Here is a 27,197-nt window from a genome sequence, read left to right on the forward strand (position 1 = left end):
TAAATTATAATTTTAAAATTATTTTAAATTATAATTTTTAAATTATTTGAAATTGTATACAATATAGGAGGGGATTTTCGGAATTTTATTATCTTTTTATACCTGCGCATCACGAGCTGTATGTTTACATTCATACAAAGGTAACCTTAAGCCATAAAACCATTGTTAGCGAATTGAAAATCCCAAAGATATTTCAATCAGTTGCAATTCGTGTATTGACCTGTTTAGACGTGATAAAATTGACTGGAAAAATTTATAATTTTTTTTTCAATTTCTGTTACCTTCTTTTTTTTCAAAAATTAATCAAAAAATTTTATTAAATAACTTCAGGGTGTGCCCATATTTTTTAATTCGCGAATGAACAAATTTCTTTTTTTATCAATTTTTTTTCCGGGAGTGTATATTCATCGGTTGCTGACTTTAAAGGTTAGAGATTTATATATATATATTTTCAATAAATAATTTCTATAAAAAAAAAATGTTTAAATAATTTTTTTTGTTTTTAAATAGAAACGGAAGTTGTTATTCATATGTTTACGATAAAGCAATAATAACATTATTACTAATTTCCATACTCACATTGCTGACTCACCTGAAAAACAATATTTTGATAAATGATTCCTAATTGCCGTGGAATAAAGCTTTACTTATTTTGGGTGCAGTTCCGAATAGCACATACCTCTGATTTCGATAAAACTTGGTATCCCTACGTAATTTGGTGCGCTGATTACGAAAATCATAGTGAAAATTGGCGGAAATTTAATTATCATGGTAAAAACCATAAAAAACACCATAAAATCATGGTTTTTTTCGATTATCTCGTAAAAAACAAAAAACTTCGAAAAAAGTTTTAGACGAAAGTTGTAGATCTCTAAAAAACACACATTTCATGTTTTATGCATTTTTTACCAAAAGTCATTATTTTTCGAGAAAAACGCAAAATAGTAAACACGGCCTTCGGCCGCGTAAGGTACTGCTCGCTTCTCTTTTTAAGAAATCTTGGCGAGAGGGGGTGGATGTGTCCGAAAGTAATTTGCAGAAATTATCATATTCACCATTACTCAGGATCCAACGAATTCCGCAAAATACTTTCGGCCATATCCACCCCCTCTCGCCAAGGTTTTTTTAAAAAGAAAAGCGAGCAGTACCTTACGCGGCCGAAGGCCGTGTTTACTATTTTGCGTTTACCGCTGCTGTAGACTCCACCCCACAATTTCTGCAAATTACTTTCGGACACATCCACCCCCTCTCGCCAAGATTTCTTAAAAAGAGAAGCGAGCAGTACCTTACGCGGCCGAAGGCCGTGTTTACTATTTTGCGTTTTTCTCGAAAAATAATGACTTTTGGTAAAAAATGCATAAAACATGAAATGTGTGTTTTTTAGAGATCTACAACTTTCGTCTAAAACTTTTTTCGAAGTTTTTTGTTTTTTACGAGATAATCGAAAAAAACCATGATTTTATGGTGTTTTTTATGGTTTTTACCATGATAATTAAATTTCCGCCAATTTTCACTATGATTTTGGTAATCAGCGCACCAAATTACGTAGGGATACTAAGTTTTATTGAAATCGGAGGTATGTGCTATTCGGAACTATATCCCTTATTTTTTTTTTTTTAATGAAAATTTGAATCAGTGGAAATTCGTTATAATTTATATTTATCATCCAATTTATTGTTAAAAATTTAAATTTGTAATTTATCATAGAAAAATATTGTAATAGTAACAGATATTTTTATAAGGGAGGGGGAAAATGCAAATTTGACTGTGTTGTGCTTCTCTCTCTCTCTCTCTCTCTCTCTCTCTCTCTCTCTCTCTCTCTCTCTCTCTCTCTCTCTCTCTCTGTCTCTCTTTTTTTTGCGAAGAAGAGGCGCAACATAATGCTCATTTATCAGATTATGTATGTGTCGACGGTCAGAGGTTAAACAGTCGTACTTTAAACTATCTTTTAATGTGTATTTCATATATACCTGCGATAAAGCATAATTTATATTCCTTTATATATAGTAAAGAAAATATTTTTTTTTTCAATCCATTTCTAAACGGTAAATTAGAAAGTATTATTATAAACAATAATAATTAATTTTCATTTTCTTAATAATAATAATAATAATAATAATAATAATAATTTATTACAATTTTTGTATTATATTTGTGTCACGATCTGAAGGTGACCTTATAGAAGCAAATTACTTTGAGGTTATGTTTGTTTTAATTTTTTCTGAAAGTATATTTTTTTAATTGCAAATTAAAATCAGTGTTTATTAAATATTTTAGTTGCAATGACGACATAAATATCAATGATTTATATTATGACGATCCTTTTTTGTATTTTCATTTCAAAAATTGCAAACATAACCTATAATTTCTTGCTTCTAAGGTCCCTTTCTTTAGATTGCGTCAAATTTATTATAATTTGTTACAATTCTTTTACGAATTGTAATTAATTATAATTTTTTTTATTAATTGTTATTTTTTTTTATTAAATGTTATTTTTTTTATTAATTGTTATTTTTTTATTATAATTGTAATTTCCGCCTTCGGAAATTGAGTGGACTATAAATATAATTATTTATAGTATAATAAAAATTAATACTGAAGTATTTTTATAAGTTCAAAATGGAATAAAACTGAAAAAATAGCAAAATAAATAAAATAGAGAGAGAGAGAGGGTGAAAGAAAATTTGATATGTGAAAAATGTTTTTGATGAAAAATTGCGTTTCTCATTACAGGTGTGAACCGCTACGGGTTGTATTCGTTATTCCCTGGGGGTGGCGGGGGAAGTTACGTCGCAGCCACCCCGGCCACCCCAGGACCACCAACTCCAGCGACAGCTCGAGCTTATCACGCAACGACTCACAAGGGTAAGTTTCTCTTAATACCTATATATATATATATATGGAAACTCTCAAACGAGCTTTACTTTATCTCTATTCTAAAAGACATGGATTTCTTTTCAAAAAGCATCTCTCATTATTCTGATATATATAATTTTTTTTTAAACTCCAATAAATAAACGACAAAATAAATAATAAATAATTATTATATTATTTTTTACTATTACAATAACAATATAATAAAAAATATAATATAACAATAATAAAATGTGACGCTCCACGGTGAAAGGGTGCTTAGCTGCTTAAAATTTTAGGTTATGTTCATGGTAGTTTTTGCTTTATTAAAGATTTATTTTTATGATTATTTAACATCAAAAGCATTTTTTACTAAAAATATTGCATCTAATAAATAATTAAATAATTATAGTTTGTACTGAAAACTAATCGCTTTTATTTATTTTTACTGCAAAGTTTATTTCTGTCAAAAACAGCTGTGGAGCGTCACATATATAATAGTAATAATTAGTATATTATAATATATAATATAAATTATTCATATACTATGATAAATTATTTTTATTAAATAATATAATAATAATGTAATAATATAAAAAAATAATAATATATAATAGTAATTATTTTTATCCAAACAAATAGTTTATTATAATATATTATATTTGTTAAAATATATTTTAGTTATTCGAATATATTTTATTAATTAAAATATATTTTGTTTATTAAAATACATTTTATTTATTAAAAATGTTATTTTATTTATTAAAATGTATTTTGTTTATTAGAATATATTTTTTTTGTTAAAATATATTTTATAATAAAATAATAATTATCATATTATTTATTATTTATTTGTTTATTTATTCGTTTATTTATTTATAAGAATTTTTTTTGACACTGCCAGTGATTTATTTTTCCAAATTGAATTTTTTTTTAGGGAAAATAAAAAGAAATTCAAATAGTCATATATATAATGAAATTATTTTGTAATATTTATATATATATATGACTTTTTGCTGTAAATATAAAAAGTATCACTTTTCAATGATAGTAAAGTTGCTATTTAGCAATAGTTATCATTTTACACTGTTCACGTATATACATATATGTTTTATATGCGTATATCGTAAATAACCCAGAGATATTATAAGAAAACATCCATATCTTTTATGAAAATATGTTGTTTTTTGCCCTTGCGTTATATTTATTATCACTTTAAACAACTTCTTTACGCGTTTACGTTAATATATTAATGGACAAAAAACGTTTTTTTTTACCCTCTTATATATTATTTAAAAATTGAATCTAAAAACTATAAAAAACGAAAAATATAGTCATAATTTTCAGAAGTGTTGTTCTTTTTTTCTTGTATGAAAATTTTAATTTATGAATATTATTATAATATAATATATTTTTATAGTAAAATATATATAAAAATATTTTATTAAAATTACTATAATATTATAATTTATATAATAAATTTTTATAATATAATAATAATATATTATTATAAAAAAAATATTATTAAATCATAAATAGTTTTGTATAAAAAAAAATATATGAGGGTGATTCTACTGATAAGTGCAATATTTTTCAATATTATAAAATCTGTTCGTTCTTAATAGTTGCGTCTATTCAATTTGAGAAAAATTTTAAAAGCTTATAAAGAAGAAACTATATTTTTTTAAAATCGATTTTTATTGATACGTTTCAAATTTTTGATAATAAATTCATAATTAAAAAAAAGGCAAATTAATTTTGTCTTCAGGTTTAGGTTAAAATTGCTTACACATTATAACATAAAAAAAACTTATATATAAAATTATTAAATAAGTCAATACAATTTTTTTTTTAAATTTTTAAATTAAAAAGAAAATTTAAATAAATATTTGCTTTAAAATTATTTCAAGACAATTTTTTTAAAATTCTTTTATTTAAATTTTTTTTTCCAAATACAAAAGAATATAATATTTTAAATACTAAAAATAAATTTTTATATTATAGAATTTATATAGAATTTATAAATAATTTTAAATAATTAATATTGACTTAGTTTGTTTTGTAATATTAACTTATATACTGTTTTGACAAGTTTAACCTGCTGGGTTTTTTAACCTATTTGTATGGTTAGAAATGAATTGAAGATTTATGGTACGTATTGATATAAAATTTAATATTTTTTTTATTTTTTTTTTTGCAAATTTTGCGCTTTTACTGTTCGTTGATAAACTTTTACTTTTTAATAAAATGCATGGTTTTATATATAATTAAGGCGACTCGTGCAAAAACATCATTAAACAATGTTTTTTCGTAATATATATATTTTTTTTATTTATGTTCTAGTTTCAAGAAAGTAATTATTTAAAAATAATATTTATTATATTAATATTATTAATATAAAATTAATAATATTCTTATAATTAATTATTAAAAATTTATATTTTCCCGTGTGGAAAAAGCCACGATCTTGCCCTCAAGAGTTCGGGGCCCCCGGCGGGGGCCCATGAGGGCTGATCCATATGGCGAATCCATGAGGGGCACCGTAGGGGCCCCGCATGGATCGCCCTCATGATCGATTAGCAAAATTTTCTAAGTCCAAAAGTCAAATATTTTTTCATCAACAAAAAATGAATGTTTCCAATGATTCAAAACAACGAAAAACGCGTTTTTAATAAAAATATATTTACACTTTTTTGAAAATAACACTCACACTTATGGCGAATCCATGAGGGCCACCGTAGGGGCCCGCATGGATCGCCCTCATGATCGATTAGCAAAATTTTCTAAGTCCAAAAATCAAATATTTTTTTATCACCAAAAAATTAATGTTTATAATGATTCAGAACAACGAAAAACGCGTTTTTAATAAAAATATATTTACACTTGTTTTGAAAATAACACTCACACTTATGGCGAATCCATGAGGGCCACCGTAGGGGCCCGCATGGATCGCCCTCATGATCGATTAGCAAAATTTTCTAAGTCCAAAAATCAAATATTTTTTTATCACCAAAAAATTAATGTTTATAATGATTCAGAACAACGAAAAACGCGTTTTTAATAAAAATATATTTACACTTGTTTTGAAAATAACACTCACACTTATGGCGAATCCATGAGGGCCACCGTAGGGGCCCGCATGGATCGCCCTCATGATCGATTAGCAAAATTTTCTAAGTCCAAAAATCAAATATTTTTTTATCACCAAAAAATTAATGTTTATAATGATTCAGAACAACGAAAAACGCGTTTTTAATAAAAATATATTTACACTTGTTTTGAAAATAACACTCACACTTATGGCGAATCCATGAGGGCCACCGTAGGGGCCCGCATGGATCGCCCTCATGATCGATTAGCAAAATTTTCTAAGTCCAAAAATCAAATATTTTTTTATCAACAAAAAATGAATGTTTCCAATGATTCAAAACAACGAAAAACGCGTTTTTAATAAAAATATATTTACACTTTTTTGAAAATAACACTCACACTTATGGCGAATCCATGAGGGCCACCGTAGGGGCCCGCATGGATCGCCCTCATGATCGATTAGCAAAATTTTCTAAGTCCAAAAATCAAATATTTTTTTATCAACAAAAAATGAATGTTTCCAATGATTCAAAACAACGAAAAACGCGTTTTTAATAAAAATATATTTACACTTTTTTGAAAATAACACTCACACTTATGGCGAATCCATGAGGGGCAACGTAGGGGCCCCGCATGGATCGCCCTCATGATCGATTAGCAAAATTTTCTAAGTCCAAAAATCAAATATTTTTTTATCACCAAAAAATTAATGTTTATAATGATTCAGAACAACGAAAAATGCGTTTTTAATAAAAATATATTTACACTTTTTTGAAAATTCACCTGAGATGATTCATGATAATAATCATAAAGCATATAATTAATTATATTTTATAAATTGCATTTGATTGGAAAATATAATTTAATATCTTAACTTTAACTAAATGATGTTAAGCACTTCTCTTTGTTAGGTATTTTTGAAGTTTAAATAGCATCAAGAAGTTAGCATTCGTTTTGAAGTAGCGTGCGTAGCGTAGTTGGTAAAGCGTTAGACTCATAGTCCGTAGGTCGTAGGTTCGATTCCCCCCATGCGTTAGATTTATTTATTTCTCAGGTTTGCGTTTAATCATTAATTCTATGTATGAATTAATTGAAAAATGAAAATATCCGTTAATAGTATGCATAAATTAAATATTTTTTAATTTTTTAATTAATTAATTTATTATTACTTTTAATTATATCCGACAGTTAATTAATTAGAACGTTAATTAATAAATTCAATTTGAGTAAGAATTTAATTTAAAATTGAATAATTATTAAATAAATATGTTATTTATTCATAACTTAAGCTTATTTATTATTAATTAACTTTTATTATTAATATTATTGATTAAAAAACATTATGGCAAACTTGAGGGCAAGATGAGGGCAAACGTGAGGGCCCATAAGGGCGCCCGTAGGGGCACCCTCATGGATCGCCCATGCGGGCGCCCTCATCGATGAGCATGTCGTTTCCATGAGGGGCCCCTATGGATCATCCATATGCGGCCCTCATGGCATGAGGGCGATCCATAAGGGCCCCCGCTGGGGGCCCACATCACTTTTCCACACGGGTTATATTAATTTTTTTTATATTAATACTTATTATTTTATTAATATTTATATTAATTATAAAAAATAATAGTAATAATAATAATTATTATTATTATTATTATTATTATTATTATTATGTATTATTATTATTATTAGGTATAATTATTATTATTATATTTACAATAAATAAGTTATATGGGTCATAAAGGTCATAAAAAAATTTGATATTTATGAGTACAAAATATAGTTTTTTTTTTTTTATTTCTGAAAAATTGTGATTCTTTGACTTTTACGTTTTTACACGGGTCGATTCAATTATATATAGTAATTAATATTTATTGCAGATTATAAGATAGCAATGAAGAATAAATTTTTTTTATTTGATCAGTAAAAAGAAAAATGCAAAATTATAATAAATTAATTTAACGTAATTACTTGTCGTTTATTTAAATACCAAACAAGTAAAATGATTTCGAAAAAAAGTTCTTTTTTGTTTTTATTAAAAAAAGAAGTTCACTTTCATAAAAATCACCCTCAAATGAAATTACTATATAAATAAAAATATAATAAATAACTAACTTTTATTTTGCGAAATTTTTTATTTTAATATTTTTTGTATTGTAGTTTTTTTAATTTTAAAATTAATTCCAATTAAAAAAGTTAATAATTATATAGATAATAATTAAATTATTTTATATACAGAAAAAAATATTTATATAATTTTAAATTAAAAAATTAAATTATTATATTTTTTATATATATTATATTATAAAATTATATTAATAATTATTTATTATTAATTATATAATATTATAATTATTACAATTTTTATTATCTATTTTTAATAGTAATTTTTTAAATATTTAATTTCAAATTAAATTATATTTATTATATTCGTATTTATTAACATGTAAATTTAAATCTTTTCATTGCAATTTTTGAATCTCTCATATATATTAATTGTTGTAGTTATATTCATTGTTATTCTTGGAAATTTTTTTTTATTATTTCTTTTCTTACACTATATCTTATATAAAATATTAATTAATTATTTAATTAAATAGTTATACAATTAATTAGTTATTCAATTAATTAATTAATTAATTAATTAATTAATTAATTAATTAATATTTCGAAAAATTAATTTTTGCCTAAATTATTTTTCGTTTTTTTGCAAATTTTTTTCTTTTAAAGGTGGGAGATGGTAAATTTATATCATATTTAAATATTAAAAAAAGGGAGGAGGGGGGCTTGCAAATTTTATCCCAAAAGCGCGACAAAACAAGAAAAATTCAAAAAAGAAAAAATATAATTGTAAGAGCTAATGTTCTTGGAAATATATTTTTTTTTTGACATTTTCTCTTTATTTTGTGTTTTTTTTTGGGGTCCCATTCTCAAGACGTAAAACCCCACTTCTTTTCTTCACTATCGTTGTACTTCCTTCCTTGGATGACGGCCCTTTCACGGACCCTGGCACGGGGCACAATGGCGCAATTATGCAATTAAATCGTTGAATGAGAGAAGCTTCGAAAATGTATGTGTGTGTACCCAAAAGGAATTTTTGCGGCAGCAGAGCCGCCAAAAAAAAAAAAAGTGGGGGTGGGACCCCTTTAACGAACCCATTGTTAAAGGTGTAATCTAAAACGTCCTTGGCACGAGAGGGAACCGCAAATGAGGTGAAAGATTCTTCCACCCAAAAAAATTTGCGAAAAAAACGAAAAAATTTAAATATTAATTAATATTTTTTAGTATTAGTAAAATTAATTTGTATCAAATTTATATACAAAAAGTACTATTTAGAATGATACAAAAAAATTTATTTGTATCAAATAAATTTACTTGACTATCAAATAAATATTCGAATAAATATTCGAATAAATTTTTAAACTAAATATAGTTGAATTAAATAAACTGTATTTGGACTAATAATAATTTCTGTATTTTAAGCAAATTAATTATTTTTTACAGTTCCATTTAAAATAATAGAAAAAAAATCCTAATGTCTAAAATGAAATTTCGTCGATTTCAATTATTTTATATATCTATTTTGTGCCATCGCTTTTGCAATGATCGCGTGTATTTCTCACGGTTATATTCCATATAAATGGGAAATTTTATATCGAAAAATGGGGTAAAATTTAATAGACATATACTCTTGAAAGGTGCCAATAACAGTTTCGAAAAATGATTGAACAAAATTTGCAGTTTCAACACCCTTTTTCTCTCTCTCTCGTATCGTTCACGTAAATTTTTTTTAAAATTATTTCAAAATTCAGTTTTTCATTTTATAATGTCAAAAACATTTATCCAAATATTCGATTATAAATAAAAGAAAGAAAAAAATGGAAAAAAAAAATTTTATTTATAAAAAGGGGTAGTTTTTTTCCAAATAAGGGTGGATTTTTAAAACGCGTTGAAGTTTGCAATTTTTTTTTTTTTTTAATAGACCAAAAAGGAGGTTAATTATTTTTTTTCAATTGACACTTTTTTTAAATTTATAAATTAAATGAGAAAATTTTTTTTTTTATATATTTAATTATTTAATTTAATGAGAAAAACTAATTTTCTGTGTATCTATTTACACGCTGCGGATCTCTTGCAGAACGCACAGGTTCGTATATTGATCAGCAAAAATTCATAAATGTTTAAATTTAAAAATAATTTTTTTTTTTTTCATATTAATTTAGCGTTTATATTTTCGTGAAAATTAAAATATTAAAAATATTTTTTATATTATAAATATAGGTATTATAAAATAATTATTAGAATACTATAATGATATTATCGTATATTACAATTAAAGACAGGTGTAAATAAATAATAATTATTATATAATTATTGTCTTATGTATTCTTTTACTAGAAACACATGCGCGCTACCAACATCCCATTGGTCAATATTCTTAAATAAAAAATTTTAAATCATTATGATAATGTAATTTTATAATTCAAAATAATGATAAAATTCCCAAAGAGATTTAATTTATCTTAGACAGATTATTTCCTTGCAATTTCCTGCACCAAATACACCCAAAAGTGTAGAAAAAAATTGACAGCCCGATCCGAGTAGAGGAACACCATTTTTATGACCATTAAAGCGATTTTCGTCAAAAAAAATTTTCAACAAAATTCAATTTTTCTTAGGCAGACTATTAACTTATTATTAACTTATTATTATACTATTAATTTATTTATTTTAATACCAATAATAATTATTTTTTATATTTTATATTGTAAAATAAATTTTTCTTATGAATTAGTTGTTAATTATAATTAAGATAGAAAAATGAGGAAAATAAAAAAAAATTTGTTATACATATATAACTAGATAAAAACATTTATTGAATTAAAATTTAGTATAAAATTATATAGGGTATTTTTTTAGTTTTGAAAAATTGCATTTTTTTATCCTTAAATGCAAGGATAAAGTAATTGAAATAAAAGCTAAAGGTATTTTTCTTCTCACTTTTTTTCGCTTTCCATCTTAAAACGTCTGATTTAAATGCATTTACATGAATCTTCCATTTATCCCTCTAGCAGTTCATTTATTGCATATATATATATATATATATTTATCGAAAGCACACTGAGTAACTGAAGCGATAAATTTTAATCGGTTTTTATCATTTCCAAACCAGGCATGATGGTCAGTCTTAATTATTCAGGATTTTTTTAATATATATATATATATATATAAAATAACTTGTATATTTATATTTTTTTTTTATTTATTTAATTAATGTTTATTTATATATTTTATACAAAATTCTTGTCGACAATTTTTGTTTTCTATATTGAAAAAAATTTGTAAAAATTACAAATGAAAAATAGAACGCGAATTTTATTATTAAATACAAAATACGAGCCAAAAATATATATTCTTAAATTTAGAAATATCATCCCCTTTTTTCCATGTGTAATAAGATAATTACATATGGAAATTTAATTTATCCGAAAGTAGGTGATGACCTGAACTCAATTTACCTCTTTTTTTTATATACTATATACATTTAAAATCTCAAGATAGAAAATTATATATTGGAGCTGAATAATTGTATTTGATATATATTAATGGAAAATCATGAAAAAAAATTCGAAGCAGAAATTGAGAAAAAAAATATATATTCCCTTAAAATCATACGAATTTTTAGGTCAAATTTTTTATTTCACTATCAATTTGTAAAAACAATTTTTTTTTTGTATATAAATTATAATCATTGATTTTTTAACACGATAAAAAAAATTAGTTGTTTCAACAAAACCAAATTTGTTAGTATAAAAATCCAATTTTTAGATTTAATATAATTTCTGTTTTTTTTTTTTTTTTTTTTCTTTTTTTTGAGTCTTATTTTTGGAATCGTAATATTATTGGAAATAAAAATTATAGTGGTGCGTGTGAAATAATTGCCTGGTCGCTTATCGGAATTATCGAAGCAATTTTTTTAAAGTAAAACTTTGACCAAAGTATATCGCGTGAACTTGAGCGATTTTCAAATGTATTGTATAAATTAAGAGGAAGTTCAAAAACCGATATATCTCATCTGTAAATCTGAATTAGTAAAAATTTCAACTAATTTGAATTTTTGTTTTGGCTTTTCACCATAAGTTAAATTTAACTAAATCTTTAGCAAAAAATTTTTTTTTTTTACTATTAGTAAAAATTTACTAAATCGTTAGTAGAACTTGTTTTACTATTATTTAGTTAAATTTTATTTAATTATTACTAAATTTTTTTTTGTATATTTGTAAGTTAAATTTTACTACAGCAAAAAAAGTATTTTTTTTTACTATTAAGTAGTAAAAATTTACTAAATCGTTAGTAAAACAATTTTGTTTTACTGTAATTTAGTTAAATTTTAGTAAATTATTAGTAAAAAAAGTATTTTTTTTATATTTATAAGTTTAATTTTACTAACTCTAAAGCGAGAAATCCGTTATTAATTTAAATTAGTTAAATTTTACTAAATCATTAGCAAAAAAAATTTTTTTTTCACTATTAGTAAAAATTTACTAAATCGTTAGTAGAACTTATTTTACTATTATTTAGTTAAATTTTACCTAATTATTACTAAATTTTTTTTGTATATTATTATAAGTTAAATTTTACTACAACAAAAAAAGTATTTTTTTTACTATTAATTAGTAAAAATTTACTAAATCGTTAGTAAAACAATTTTTGTTTTACTATAATTTAGTTAAATTTTAGTAAATTATTAGTAAATTATTAGTAAAAAATTTTTTTTTTATATTGCTAAGTTAAATTTTACTACAGCAAAAAAAAAAATTTTTTTTTACTATTAATTAGTAAAAATTTACTAAATCGTTAGTAAAATAATTTTTGTTTTACTATAATTTAGTTAAATTATAGGAAATTATTGGTAAAAATTTTTTTTTGGTATATTTATAAGTTAAATTTTACTACAGCAAAAAAAGTATTTTTTTTACTATTAATTAGTAAAAATTTACTAAATCGTTAGTAAAACAATTTTTGTTTTACTATAATTTAGTTAAATTTTAGTAAATTATTAGCAAAAAATTTTTTTTTATATTTATAAGTATAATTTTACTAACTCTAAAACGATAAATCCGTTATTAATTTAAATTTGTTAAATTTTACTAAATCGTTCATACAAAATTATTTTACTATTAATTAGTTAATTTTTACTAAATTATTAGTAAACAAATTTTTTTTGAAAATATTTATAATTTTAATTTTACTATCTTTTAAAGCAAAAAATCCGCTACTAATTTAAATTAGTTAAATTTTACTAAATTTTTAGTAAAAAATTAGCTTACTTATTTATTAGTAAAATTTGACAAAAAAAAAAAAAAAAAAAAAAAAAATTGGAATCGATTATAAAACAAGACCATTTTCTCTTGTTTCAGTTTCAGAGAGCGTGTTCTCGGCGGCAGTGGGGGTGGGTGTGGGTGGCTACACCTGGGGTGCTCCCACACCGCCTCCTGGTTCACCCTACAGTCCCGTTCCCGTGACTCAGCTCGAGCTACTTGCCAAAAATTTGGCTAATCTTGCTGCGCCAACTGGACAACAGGCACTCAGCCTCCAAGGAGTTGGAGCCGTTAATGTTGGAAGTCTGCATCATGCTCAACACACACAGCACACGCAACACACACTAAATCTCACCGGACTACATCATCTTCATCACGGTATATTTACATTTAATTTTTTCAATTTTTTTTTAAATTTAAAAAAACATTTTTTTTTCATTTTTTCCTTTTTTATCATTTAATTTTAATAAATTATTTTTGTTAATATTTTTAAATTTATTAGTTTAATTTAATTTGTAATTTAATGATTAAAAAAAAAAATTTATTCGAATTCAACTATTATCAAATAAATATTTTCTTGAATCAAATAATTTTTTATTTGAGCCATTAAAATTTTATTTGTTTCAAATATATGGAAATTATTGATTTTCAAATACAATTTATTTGTTACAATGAAAAAATGATTCTTGATACAAGTAAAAATTGGTTGACACAAATAAAAAAAATAAAATTATATTTGATAGAAAGAAAATTTATTTGATTTAAAAATAAAAATTATTTGATACGAATAAATATTTATATGAATAAAAAAAAAATTATTTGCTACAAATAAATATTTATTTTCTTTGTACCAAAGAAGTATATAGCAAATAATTTTTATTTGATTCAAATAAAAATATTTTGCTGCAAATAAATATTTATAGCTTTATGGTAAATAATTTTTATTTATTTCAAATACAGAAAAAAAAATAAAAAAAAAAAATATCAAAAAAAATTTTATTTGATAAAAATAAACATTTATTTGATACAAATAAAATTTATTTGATACAAACAAAATTTATTTTTGTAAAAAATAAAAATTATTTTTTATAACTAAGTATTTATTTGACTCAAATAAAAATTGGTTGATAAAAATAAAATTTATTTGATAAAAAATAAAAATTATTTGTTATAACTAAGTATTTATTTGACTCAAATAAAAATTGTTTAATACAAATAAAATTTATTTGATACAAACAAAATTTATTTTTTTAAAAATAAAAATTATTTATTATAACAAAGAATTTATTTAATTCAAATAAATATTATTATTAATTTGATGTTTTTTTTTTGAATTACAGGTGGACTTCATCAAAGTACATTTTCACCTCAATTGTCATTAGTGACTGGAAATCCGCCAACATTAACAATCAACAGTTTCTCATCGCCAAATTCAACGGGAGTACCAACAACAACGGGTGTTCTCTTGCAGGAGTATCAATCGCCAACTGGTTCCTCAATATGTTCGCCATCATTGAATTCGCCAACGTGTCCAAACAGTACCAACAGTCATTTGAGCAGTATCAATACAACAATGGTTATGCAAGGGGCACAAACCAATAATAATAATAATAATAACAATAATTTCCTTCAAGGAACAACGAAAAAACGCGAGGCTTTCCTACCAACGCAAGGACAACCTGTTAAATTGGAGAATAAAACTAAACAATCGTGCTACTGCAAAAACACTAATGGTGAGTGAAGTTCTTTTTTTTTAATCTTTTAATTTATATTAATTTCAAATATATTTATTTAGAAAAAATTTCTTATTTATTTTTCACAATATAATTATTTTAATATTTAAAGTTATTTAAGCCCCTTAAGCTGCATAATAATTTATCCAAATTTATCAAAATTTTAAAATGGCCTAATTTGTATATTTCATCTAATTTTTACAAGCTATTTAATTTTCATTTGGCATAATTTTTTATTGCTAGATTCTAATTTGATTTAATTCTTATATATAGGCGGTGTAATAATTTTTATTTAACTTAATTTTTAAATTAAAGGAAAAATTTGGTTGAATAAAAATATTTGGTTAAATAAAAATTAGATTACATGAAAATTAGGTTACAGAAGTATTATAGGCTAAATAAAAATTAGGTTACATAAAAAATTAAGTTATAGAAATATTATGCCAAATAAGAATTATATAAAAAAAATATTTGTCTAAATAAACATTAGGTTACAGAAATATTAGGCCAAATGAGAATTTAATTAAAGAAATATTTGGCTAAATGAAAATTAAGTTACAGAAATTATTAGGCTAAATGAGAATTAGATTAAAGAAATATTTTATTAAATAAGAAATAGATTACAGAAATATTAGGCCAAATGAGAATTTGATTAAAGAAATATTTGGCTAAATAAAAATTAGGTTACATAAAAAATTAGGCCAAATGATAATTTAATTAAAGAAATATTTGGCTAAATAAAAATTAGGTTACAGAAATTATTAGGCTAAATGAGAATTTGATTAAAGAAATATTTGGCTAAATGAAAATTAAGTTACAGAAATTATTAGGCTAAATGAGAATTAGATTAAAGAAATATTTGATTAAATAAAAATTAGATTACGGAAATATTAGGCCAAATGAGAATTTGATTAAAGAAATATTTGGCTAAATAAAAATTATGTTACATGAAAATTAAGTGACATAAAAAATTGAGACTATAAAAAAATATTAGGCCAAATAAGGATTATATAAAAAAATATTTAGCTTAATAAAAATTAGGTTACAGAAATATTAGGGCAAAATGAGACTTAGATAAAAGAAGAGACTTAGATAAAAGAAATATTTGGCTAAATAAAAATTAGGTTACATAAAAATTAGGTTTTATAAAAATTAGGTTACATAAAAATTAGGTTTTATAAAAATTAAATTATATAAATATTAAATTACATAAATATTAGGCTAAATCAGAATATATATAAAATAAAAATTATGCCAAATGGGAATTAGGTTAAATACGTGCGATTAGGCCTAATAATAATAATAATAATAATAAAATACAAGATTTAAAATAATCGGTAGAATTTCTGCTTTGGCAATAACGAGATTTTCTTGAATTTGACAAGGATTGATAATTTCTTTATTTATATAAAATGAGTTATAATGGCATCGTTTGCGCTTTTGATGAAGTGTCTTTAAACAATGACCATTTATCTTAGTAACAACGTTTGAGCTATTCGTATATATTCTTCATTTAGAATTATTATAGTGACGTTATTTTTAATTTTTTTTTATTTATATATGTGATCCGCCTATTTTCAACACTTGTATAATGTTACTTGGAAAACTAGGAGTGTCTTCTTGATAAAGGATTGTTCTTGTTAAATTCCAAGGTTTACGAGAGGTAAAATAACAATAATTAATGATTGAAAAAATAATTTCAATGATTTATAATTTTTTTTTTATAATTTTTAATGATTTATTTTTTTCCTTCATGTTGAAACAATATTTGAAATTAAGTTTTAATAAAATTTCGAAGTAGATTGAAACTAGGTTTAAAAAAGGTTAAAAGTAGACTCAATGTAGGTTTAATTGTAAAAAAAAAAATTATTTGATTCAAATAATTGATTACTTGACTATTATCAAAAAATAAATATTTATTTGTATTAAATAATTTTTTATTTTTGTCAATTAAATGATTTTCTGTTCTAAATACAAAAAAATGATTGCTTCAAACACTTTATTTAATTCAAATAAAAATTATTTGGTGCGAATAAAAATTTATTTGCGGTTCAAATAAAAATTTATTTAGTTAAAATAAAAATTATTTGGTTTAAATAAATAGTGATTTGGTTAAAATAAATATTTATTTTGACAATAGTCAAGCAATCGATTATTTGAATCAATTAAATTTTTTTTTTCCAGTGTATGAGAAATGTTTTATTTGAACCAAATATTTATATATTTGAGTTAAATTAACGTATATATTTGTTTCAGCCCATTTATTTGGCGTAAATAAAATTATTCATTTAAATGAAATAAAAATTTATTTAAATCGAAAAAAAATTATTTAAATCAAATAAAAATTATTTGGTTCAAAGAAATATTTATTCGGTTCAAATAAAAATTTATTCGGTTCAAATAAAAATTATTTGGTTCGAATAAAAATTTATTTGCGGTTCAAATAAAAATTATTTGATTAAAATAAAAATTTATTTAGTTCAAATAAAAATTATTTGGTTCAAATAAATAGTGATTTGGTTAAAATAAATATTTATTTTGACAATAGTCAAGCAATCGGTTATTTGAATCAATAAAATTTTTTTTTTCCAGTGTATGAGAAATGTTTTATTTGAACCAAATATAATATATTTGAGTTAAATTAACATACATATTTGTCTCAGCCCATTTATTTGGCATAAATAAAATTATTCATTTAAATGAAATAAAAATTTATTTAAATCGAAAAAAAATTCATTTAAATCAAATAAATATTTATTTTGCTCTGAGAAAAATATATAATTTTTTTGGGTGTAACAAAATAGATTTAAAGTATAATAGTTGTAAACCGATTTCGGTCATAAAAAATAACTTTCGACCTTGAATTAATTTTGACCAATGAAAAATGTTACAAAGTTGATTTGCCTAGGCGTATAGGGAAGGCAAGATCACTCTTACATAAGGTCTGCTACTGCTGCGATGGATATTCTATTTTTATACCCAAAGAGAGAGAGAGAGAAACTTATTTTCCTACTCTCCAAACGCGTGTATCAGTTTTACACACGCGTTTTGCTTTTTGTGAATCATCCTTCTGGGTCTATGAAGCATTTGCAAAAGCTTAGACAGGATCTAGACCGGAGAGAAAGAGAGAGATTTAAGGGAACAGCCGACACTAATCTATCATGAAATCTTGTTTGCAATTTCAAAAAAAAAAAGAAAAAAAAAATTTTTTTCCAAGAAAACAGCTATTTTCAAACAAATTATATAATTTATTAATTTTTATTTTTTAGGCAAAACAAAAATGGTTCACTCTGACGCGGGATGCAGTAGAACTCTGCCAGTTGTATCATCGTGGAATGGACAGGATATTTCATCTATAAATGTCACTGATAGCTCCAATTTGAACAGTTTAGTAAAAAGAGAACCCTTGGCTTCCGTTCCTTGTCAAGTTGCCGAGGTATCGACTTCTCTTCATGCAACAACGACGGCTGTGAAAATTGAACCTGTGCCACCAAAATCTGAAAATGGTGAGTAAAAAAAAATTAGAATTTTTTTTTTTATATAAATTTCCATATATAGAAGGATTTATTTTAATTTTTTTCTTTTCAACTCTACAGAAATTTTTTTACTCCAGAGAAATATATTTTATTGGAGAAAAACAAAATTTATTTGAAGTAAATAAAAAATGATATTTGTCTCGAGTATATGAAAAAAAAATTTATTTGATTCAAATAATTCGAATATTATCAAATAAATATTTATTTGGACAGAATAATTTTTAAGTCAGTTATTTCAAAAATAGAAATTGTTAATTCAAAAAAAATGTTTGGTACAAATACAGAAATTGTTGGTTTAAATGCAGTAATTTTTGGTTCAAATACAGTAATGGTTCAAATAAAATTTCTGTAATATTCAATTATTTGGTTTCAAAAATTATTTGGTTCAAGTAAATATTTATTTGATAGTCAAGTAAATTTATTTGAATAAAATAAATTTTTTTTTCAGTGTAATAACTTATTATTCGTTTTTTTTAAATAAATTATGTAGCACAAAAAAATTTTATTAAGCGGAAGTAAAATTTATATTTATCACAAATAGAATATATTTAAAGCAAATAAAAAATATATTTGCCTCCAGGGCTAAATAAATATTTGTTTCAAAATATATTCTATTTAATAGAAATAAAATTTTTACAAGCGCAAATAAAATTTCTATTTATTTCAAATAAAATATATTTGTCTCAGAGCTAAATAAATATTTGTTTTAAATATATATTTTATTTAGCACAAATAAAATTTTTTTAAGCGCAAATTAAAATTTTATTTAACTCAAAATATATTTGAAACAAATAAATATATATCTATTTGAAATATATTTTATTTAGCACAAAAAAAATTTTATTAAGCGGAAGTAAAATTTATATTTATCTCAAATAGAATATATTTAAAGCAAATAAATAATAAAAAATATATTTGCCTCCAGGGCTAAATAAATAATTGTTTTAAAATATATTTTATTTAATAGAAATAAAATTTTTACAAGCGCAAATAAAATTTCTATTTATTTCAAATAAAATATATTTGTCTCAGAGCTAAATAAATATTTGTTTCAAATATATTTTATTTAGCACAAATAAAATTTTTTTAAGCGCCAATTAAAATTCTATTTAACTCAAAATATATTTGAAACAAATAAATATATATTTATTTGAAATATATTTTATTTAGCACAAAAAAAAATTTTATTAAGCGGAAGTAAAATTTTTATTTAACTCGAAATATATTTGTCTCGGAACTAAATAAATATTTATTTGTTTCAAATATGTTTTATTTGGAATAAATAAAATTTTATTCAGCGGAAATAAAATTGTTATGTAACTGAAAATATTTTTAAAAAATTAAAATATTTAAAAATATTTTTTTGGTTTCAAATATGTTTTATTTAGCACAAATAAAATGTTATCAAGCGGAAATAAAATTGTTATTTAACTAAAAATATATTTGAAACAAATAAATATATATTTATTTGTTTCAAAAATATTTTTTTAGCTTCGAGATGAATATATTTTTCCTCTGTGGGTAAACTTAATTTTTTTTCTGATTTTAGATAAAAAAAAATTGTTTCAAAATCATTTTTTTTTTTTTTATTATTTTTTTAAAATTTGGAAGAATTTTATAGTAAATATTATATATATATATATTGATGTATATACAGTAAAAGGAAATATTAATGATGTTGTCCAATATGTTTTCGAATATAGAAATAGTTAGTTTTTTTTTTAAAGTTTGAAAGTTATGTTGAACAGCCAAATTCATTTGCGAGACATTGCAATTGCTGCTTGGCGTGTGTACACATAAAGTTGAAAGTCGCTTTCAGTGTAAAGAAGCATGTTGCAAATGGCCAGTTGCTGCCAACGCGAGTCGAATGTTTCATCGGGCAAAAGGCGCACACAAAACTCTTGCCAACGCGGCGGCACCAACGAATGATTTCTTAGTCTGCGGATATATAGGGTTAAATATTCTACGAAAATATACACGAACGCATAACACACATATATATTTTAACTCGTATATTTATACAAAAATAGTTTCCCTTGAAAAAAGAATTTTTTTTTTTTAATATAACGATTTGGTAAAATTTTTGCTAATTAATAAGTAAAATAAATTTTTTTGTTAATAACAATTTTGGAAAAAATTTTGCTAATTAATAAGTAAAATAAATTTTTTTTGTTAATAACAATTTAGAAAAATTTTTACTAATTAACCCCTTCGCAGTCCAGTTAAAAATCGCTGGTGGGCCTAAAACGGTCCGAAAAAAAAGTTTCCAAAAAAATATGACTTCATCATATTTAAGGTTTTTGTGGTCGCTGAATTCGAATTTGAGGTCAGTTTTTCAACATTCAAAATGGCGGATCCAATATGGCGGACAAATTTTTAAAAAATCAATCCAATTTGCCTGAAATTTGTTACTCGGGGGTTTTTGGGGTCGCTAAATTCAAATTTGAGGTCAGTTTTTCAAAATTAAAAATGGCGGATCCAATATGGCGGACAAATTTTTAAAAAATCAAACCGATTTGCCTGAAATTTGTTACTCAGGGGTTTTTGTGGTCGCTGAATTCGAATTTGAGGTCAGTTTTTCAAAATTAAAAATGGGGGATCCAATATGGCGGACAAATTTTTAAAAAAATTTTTTTTTAAATTTGTCCGCCATATTGGATCCGCTATTTTGAATTTCAAAAAACCGACCTCAAATTCGAATTCAGCGATCCCAAAAACCCCCGAATAACAAATTTCAGACAAATCGGATTGATTTCTTAAAAATTTATCCGCCATATTGGATCCGCCATTTTGAATTTTGAAAAACTGACCTCAAATTCGAATTCAGCGACTACGAAAACCCCCGAGTAACAATTTGTGGTCAAAACGCATTAATTTTTAAATTATCCGCCATATTGGATCCGCCATTTTGAATTTTGAAAAACCGACCTCAGATTCGTAATCAGAGACCCCGAAAACCCCTGAGCAACGAGTTTCATGTAAATCTGATAAATTTTAAGTTTTCATGGTCGCCATTTTGGGTCCGCCATTTTGTTTTTTTGAAATCTGACTTCAAATTTGGATTCAGCGACCCCAAAAACCCCCGAGTAACAAATTTCAGGCGAATCAAATTAAATTTAGTATTATTTTTTTGCGATGGCCATATATGGCCACTTGCACAAAGGTGGCACGATTTTTTCTGGCCACATATGGGCCCTGGACTGTCAAGGGGTTAATAAGTAAAATAAATTTTTTTGTTAATAACAATTTTAGAAAAATTTTTGCTAATTAATAGTAAAATAAATTTTTTGTTAATAACGATTTAGTAAAATTTAACTAATGACTAAAATTTTGTTAATTAATAATAAAAAAAAAATTTATTGACTGACTTTTTTCTTTACAATTAGTAAAATTTAACTAATTGAAAAAAGTCAATTTCTAATAATTAAATTAGTTAAAAATTCTACTAATTTTAATTTAGAGTTTCATTATTAAAGTTATTGTTAAATTAAATTAATTTAATTTAATTAAAGAAAAAATTAAATTAATAGGAAAAGATTGAAAATTAATTTGTGTTCATTTTATTAAAAAAAAAAAAAAAAATTCTTTTTATGAAACTAGTACAGCAATTTAAAATTTATATAAAATTCTGAAATTCCGTTATTGTGGTTTCTCTATAATGATTTTCAATTTTATGTATATGTATACGTTCCAAAAATAATATTGATAAAACAATCAGACTGATATTCATAAATAATGTGAAATACAAATGCAAGCGAAGCGTAAATATTGAATATTGTCTCAAATATATATATATATATATATATATATATATATATATATTTATAGATAAATATATGTATATAATATTTTACTTGATATTTTAATAAGTTAATACATATATTTCGAAATTCATCTTTTATGTCAATCAATTCTGATAATTTTGAAATGCATTTTGAAAAAAAAATTTACAAAAAATTAATGAGAATGTTAACTAATATTTTATTCCATTAAAAATACACTTGTTACACTGAAAAAAATTTATTTGATTCAAATAATTGATTTACATTACTATATTATCAAATATTTATTTGTATCAAATAATTTTTTATTTAAATCAAAATTAATTTGTATTTAAATCAATAATTTTTGTATTTAAACACTCAGAGAAATTATATATTTGTATCAGACCCTAATAAATATTTATTTGATTTAAATAAAAAATTTTATTTACGCCAAATAAATGGGCTGAGATAAATATAAGTTTGTTTAACTCAAATATATATATATTATATTTGGTTCAAGTAAAACATTTCTCTGGATAAAAAAAATAAAATGTAAATGACTCAAATAAAAATTATATTTGGTCCAATTAAAAATTATATAGTTCAAATAATAATTGAGGAGCCGGATCGTAGAACCGATTCTTCGCTCTCTCCGGAGTCCCTCAAGTGAGCCAGCTTTCAGCTGCGCGGGGGACTTGCGCATTAGTGAAGAATCGGTTCTACGATCCGGCTCCTCAATTATTTGATTTAAATATCTAATAATTATATTCAGTTCAAATAATAAGTATTTGGTTCAAATAAAAATTATTTGCTACAAAGAAATATTTATTCGGTTCAAATAAAAATTATTTGGTTCAAAGAAATATTTATTCGGTTCAAATAAAAATTATTTGGTTCAAAGAAATATTTATCGGGTTCAAAGAAATATTTATTTTGTTCAAATAAAAATTATTTGGTTCAAAGAAATATTTATTCGGTTCAAAAAAAATTATTTGGTTCAAAGAAATATTTATTGGATTCAAATAAAAATTATTTGCTCCAAAGAAATATTTATTCGTTTCAAATAAAAATTATTTGGTTCAAAGAAATATTTCTTCGGTTAAAATAAAAATTATTTGGTTCAAAGTAATATTTATTCGGTTCAAAAAAAAATTATTTGTTTTAAAGAAATATTTATTGGGTTCAAATAAAAATTATTTGCTTCAAAGAAATATTTATTTGAATCAAATAAATTTGTTTTCCAGTGTAAAATAAATAAATAAAAAAATAAAATTTTTTAAATTGACAAATTTTTGTGAAAACAAAAAAAAATTGTCTACAAGTGTAAAAGTAATCCTTTTTTTTGTCGCGCGCGCGGGAAATATATTTTGCGGAAAGGGAAATTTATCCATTCTCTTTGGTACCTGTGGCGTAAAGATGTTTAATAGTTGTGTGAAAGGCAGCTTTATAATATATATATATAAAAGTGAAGTCTAGTACGCGCAATGTAAAAAATCAAACAGGGTAGAAAAAAAAGGGAAAGGAATGAGAGAGAGAGGAGGAGGGCGTAATATAGAAGCGTCTCGTTGCGGTGGACCAATGAGAGATTACATTCAACGAAGAACCCCTCATCGTTACCATAAAAAAAAGACTTGGGGGTTCTTGAGTGCGTGTATAATACTCCTGTTGGTACATCATTATATTTACCGCAGTATTTGTGTATACACCAATATAAATATATTTTAATTCACTAATAAATTGGTAAAAATTTTCACTAATTTTTAGTAAAATTGCTATTTTATTTAGTACTAGTTTTTTTTTAGTAAAATTACTATTTCATTTAGTAATATTTTTTACTAAAATTTTATTTAAAAATTAGTAGGAATTTTCATTAATTTTTAGTAAAATTACTATTTTATTTAGTACTAGTTTTTTTTTAGTAAAATTACTATTTCATTTAGTAATATTTTTTACTAAAATTTTAATTAAAAATTAGTAGGAATTTTTATTAATTTTTAGTAAAATTACTATTTGATTTAGTAATATTTTGTTTATTGAAGTTTTTGTTTAAAAAAATTAGTATTTTTTACTAATTTTTAGGAAAATTACTATTTGATATGTAATAATATTTTTTTTACTGAATTTAAAAAAAAAGACTAAAAATTAGTAGAAAATTTGTATTTAGTAATATTTTTTATTAATATTTTAATGAAAAATTAGTATGGAAATTTTCACTAATTTTTAGTAAAATTGTATTATTTGATTTAGCAGTACTTTTTAGTACTTTTTACTAAAGTTTTAGATTAAAATTAGTAGAAATCATTACTAATTTTTAGGAAAATTACTATTTGATTTAGTAATATTTTGTTTATTGAAGATTTTGTTTAAAAAAATTAGTAGAAATTTTTACTAATTTTTAGGAAAATTACTATTTGATGTAATAATATTTTTTTTACTGAATTTAAAAAAAAATGACTAAAAATTAGTAGAAAATTTGTATTTAGTAATATTTTTTATTAATATTTTAATGAAAAATTAGTAGAAATTTTCACTAATTTTTAGTAAAATTATATTATTTGATTTAGCGCAGTACTTTTTAGTATACTTTTTACTAAAGTTTTAGATAAAAATTAGTAGTAATCATTACTAATTTTTAGGAAAAATTTGTAAAATGTAAAATTATTTATTTTTTTTTTTACAAAAAATTTTAATGAAAAATTTACTAAAAAATTAGTAGAAATTTTTACTAATTTAAATTAGTGAAAGAATTCTTGCCAAGCCGTTGAAGAAAAAAAGATATTAGTTTCTTTTTCTCTTGAATTTCTGGATTTTTATACCAAAATTTATAGATTTATTTTGAAAGTGAATATTCTTGTTTTGAAAAGATATATAATATAAAATGTTATCAAAAGAGAATTTTTTTTTTTATGCGTAAGATTATATTCTTTTCTGAATGTAATTTATTTGGCGCCGTCTGACCAAACTTGAGATTTATCACTGAAATTTTTTTTTTTTTTTATGTTAAATCATTTGCTTTTTCATCTAATTTTAAATTAGTAAAAAAATAAATTATAATTTGAATTAGTAATTGATTTTTTGCTTTTCAGTTAGTTAAATTTTACTAAATTGGTAGTGTAAACTTTTTTTGCTATTAGTTAAATTTTACTAATGTTTTAAGTAAAAAATTCGGACACGAATTTAAATTAGTTTCAATATTTAGAATATTTAATTAAAAACAATTAACAAATAAATATTTACTTGAACCTAATAATTTTTATATTTGAATTAAATGAACTATATTTAAAACCGAAAATTTCTGTATTTGAACATCCAGAGAAATGTTTTATAGTTGAACCAAATATAATATAGTTGAGTTAAATAAACGCGTATATATTTGTCTCATAGAGCCAACTAGCCGATTTATTTGGCATAGATAATTTTTTTTTATTTAAATTGAATAAATATTTATTTAAATCGAATAAATATTTATTTAGATCAAATAAATATTTATTTAGATCAAATAAAAGTTTATTTAAATCAAATAAAAATTTATTTAAATTAAACAAATATTTATTTGGCACTAAGGCAAATATATCATTTCTCTGGGTGAAACAAATACTAATTAATTGATTTAAATAATTTCTATATTTGATACAAATAAATATTTATTTGCTACAGATAAATATTTATTTGCTACAGATAAATATTTATTTGATACAAATAAATATTTATTTGATACAAATAAATATTTATTTCACGCAGAGAAATGATTTATTTGAACCAAATAAAATATATTTGAGTTAAATAAACGTATATTTGTCTCAGAGCCTACTAACTTATTTATTTGGCGTAAATAAAAGTTTTATTTGTCAGAAGTAAATTTTTCTTTGCCTCAAATAAATTTTTTATTTCAATGAAATAAAATATATTTGCAACAAATAAATGAGTTAGTAGGCTCGGAGACAAATATACCATTTCTCTGAGTGTTACTACAGATAAATATTTATTTGCTACAGATAAATATTTATTTGATTCGAATAAATTTTTTTTCTAGTGTACTCAAATTAAAAATTTTTTAATTGGTCCGTAAAATTTCTACGCATAAAAATTGGCAAGTGTACTTGTAAATAATTATTTTTTTTCGATGAGGGGTGGGAGGGCGGAAGGGAAGTCCTCAAGATATTATTGCATGAGGGCTATACGCGGCTAAAGGCCGCAAAAAAGGCTGAAAAAAAAAAAAAAAATTAAAAATGAGGGGAAAATATCTCGTCGCTTTGTGTGTAAATGTGTGAATATATGCGTGTTTATGTGTGTGTTATACCGATAGAAAAGAAAAAGGAATAAAGAACGATCATTCGTTAAGTAGGAGGTGCGTGGCACGCATGGCGACGCAAATACAAGGCGTGGTTTAAAAGAGTCTCGACCCTAAACCTAATCTCTCTATATATATACCATATGCATGCGTGTATTAAAGTCAAATGCATCTTAAATGCATTTCATTTATATATAGGATCAACCCTCCAAAAAAAAAAAAAGAATCATAATGGAATCGTTGGAATTCGAGGAGAGGGAAAGGAATGATGGAGTTATAAACGCGGACATTAAGACGCATTTTTACGAAAGCTATTATTCGATTTTTAAAGTGAAAGATTTTTCTTTTTTGGCTATTTAATATAGTTTAGAAAAATTTAAATTACTAATTAAATATATTAGTTATAATTAAATATTTTTCTAAGCTAAAAATTTGTTCTTTACTTTCGAAATTTGATTTTGTTACTTTTATAATATTCAACTGCACCGGATTCGCGTTTAGTAAAATAAATTAGTAACCAAATTATTAGTAATAATTAGTATTTTTATCAAAAGTACTAATTGTTAGTAGAAAATGACTGATATAGTAGAAAAGCTATTAATTTATTAAAA

General features: G+C 23.1%; 1 protein-coding gene and 1 long non-coding RNA gene across 6 annotated transcripts in view; one reads left to right on the plus strand and one right to left on the minus strand.

Moving 5' to 3' along the window:
* LOC127282478 (uncharacterized) overlaps positions 1–27,197 on the plus strand; it is a 107,327-nt gene that overhangs the window by 56,756 nt on the left and 23,374 nt on the right. For all 5 annotated transcript variants that reach the window (XM_051306737.1, XM_051306742.1, XM_051306738.1 and 2 more), the window contains exons 3-6: positions 2,734–2,865; positions 13,362–13,640; positions 14,603–14,995; positions 18,265–18,501. In XM_051306737.1, coding sequence (XP_051162694.1) covers positions 2,734–2,865; positions 13,362–13,640; positions 14,603–14,995; positions 18,265–18,501 — 1,041 coding nt within the window. The remainder of the gene's footprint in view (positions 1–2,733; positions 2,866–13,361; positions 13,641–14,602; positions 14,996–18,264; positions 18,502–27,197) is intronic.
* The window catches only part of LOC127282482 (uncharacterized), a 57,974-nt gene continuing 49,135 nt past the window's right edge, over positions 18,359–27,197 (minus strand). Inside the window, exon 10 of the long non-coding RNA XR_007843212.1 lies at positions 18,359–18,492. This is a non-coding gene — a long non-coding RNA (uncharacterized LOC127282482). The remainder of the gene's footprint in view (positions 18,493–27,197) is intronic.

This window comes from Leptopilina boulardi, unplaced genomic scaffold (assembly GCF_019393585.1).
Source record: "Leptopilina boulardi isolate dan_hultmark-lab unplaced genomic scaffold, ZJU_Lbou_2.1 LbouV2_30, whole genome shotgun sequence".
Lineage (NCBI taxonomy): Eukaryota > Metazoa > Arthropoda > Insecta > Hymenoptera > Figitidae > Leptopilina > Leptopilina boulardi.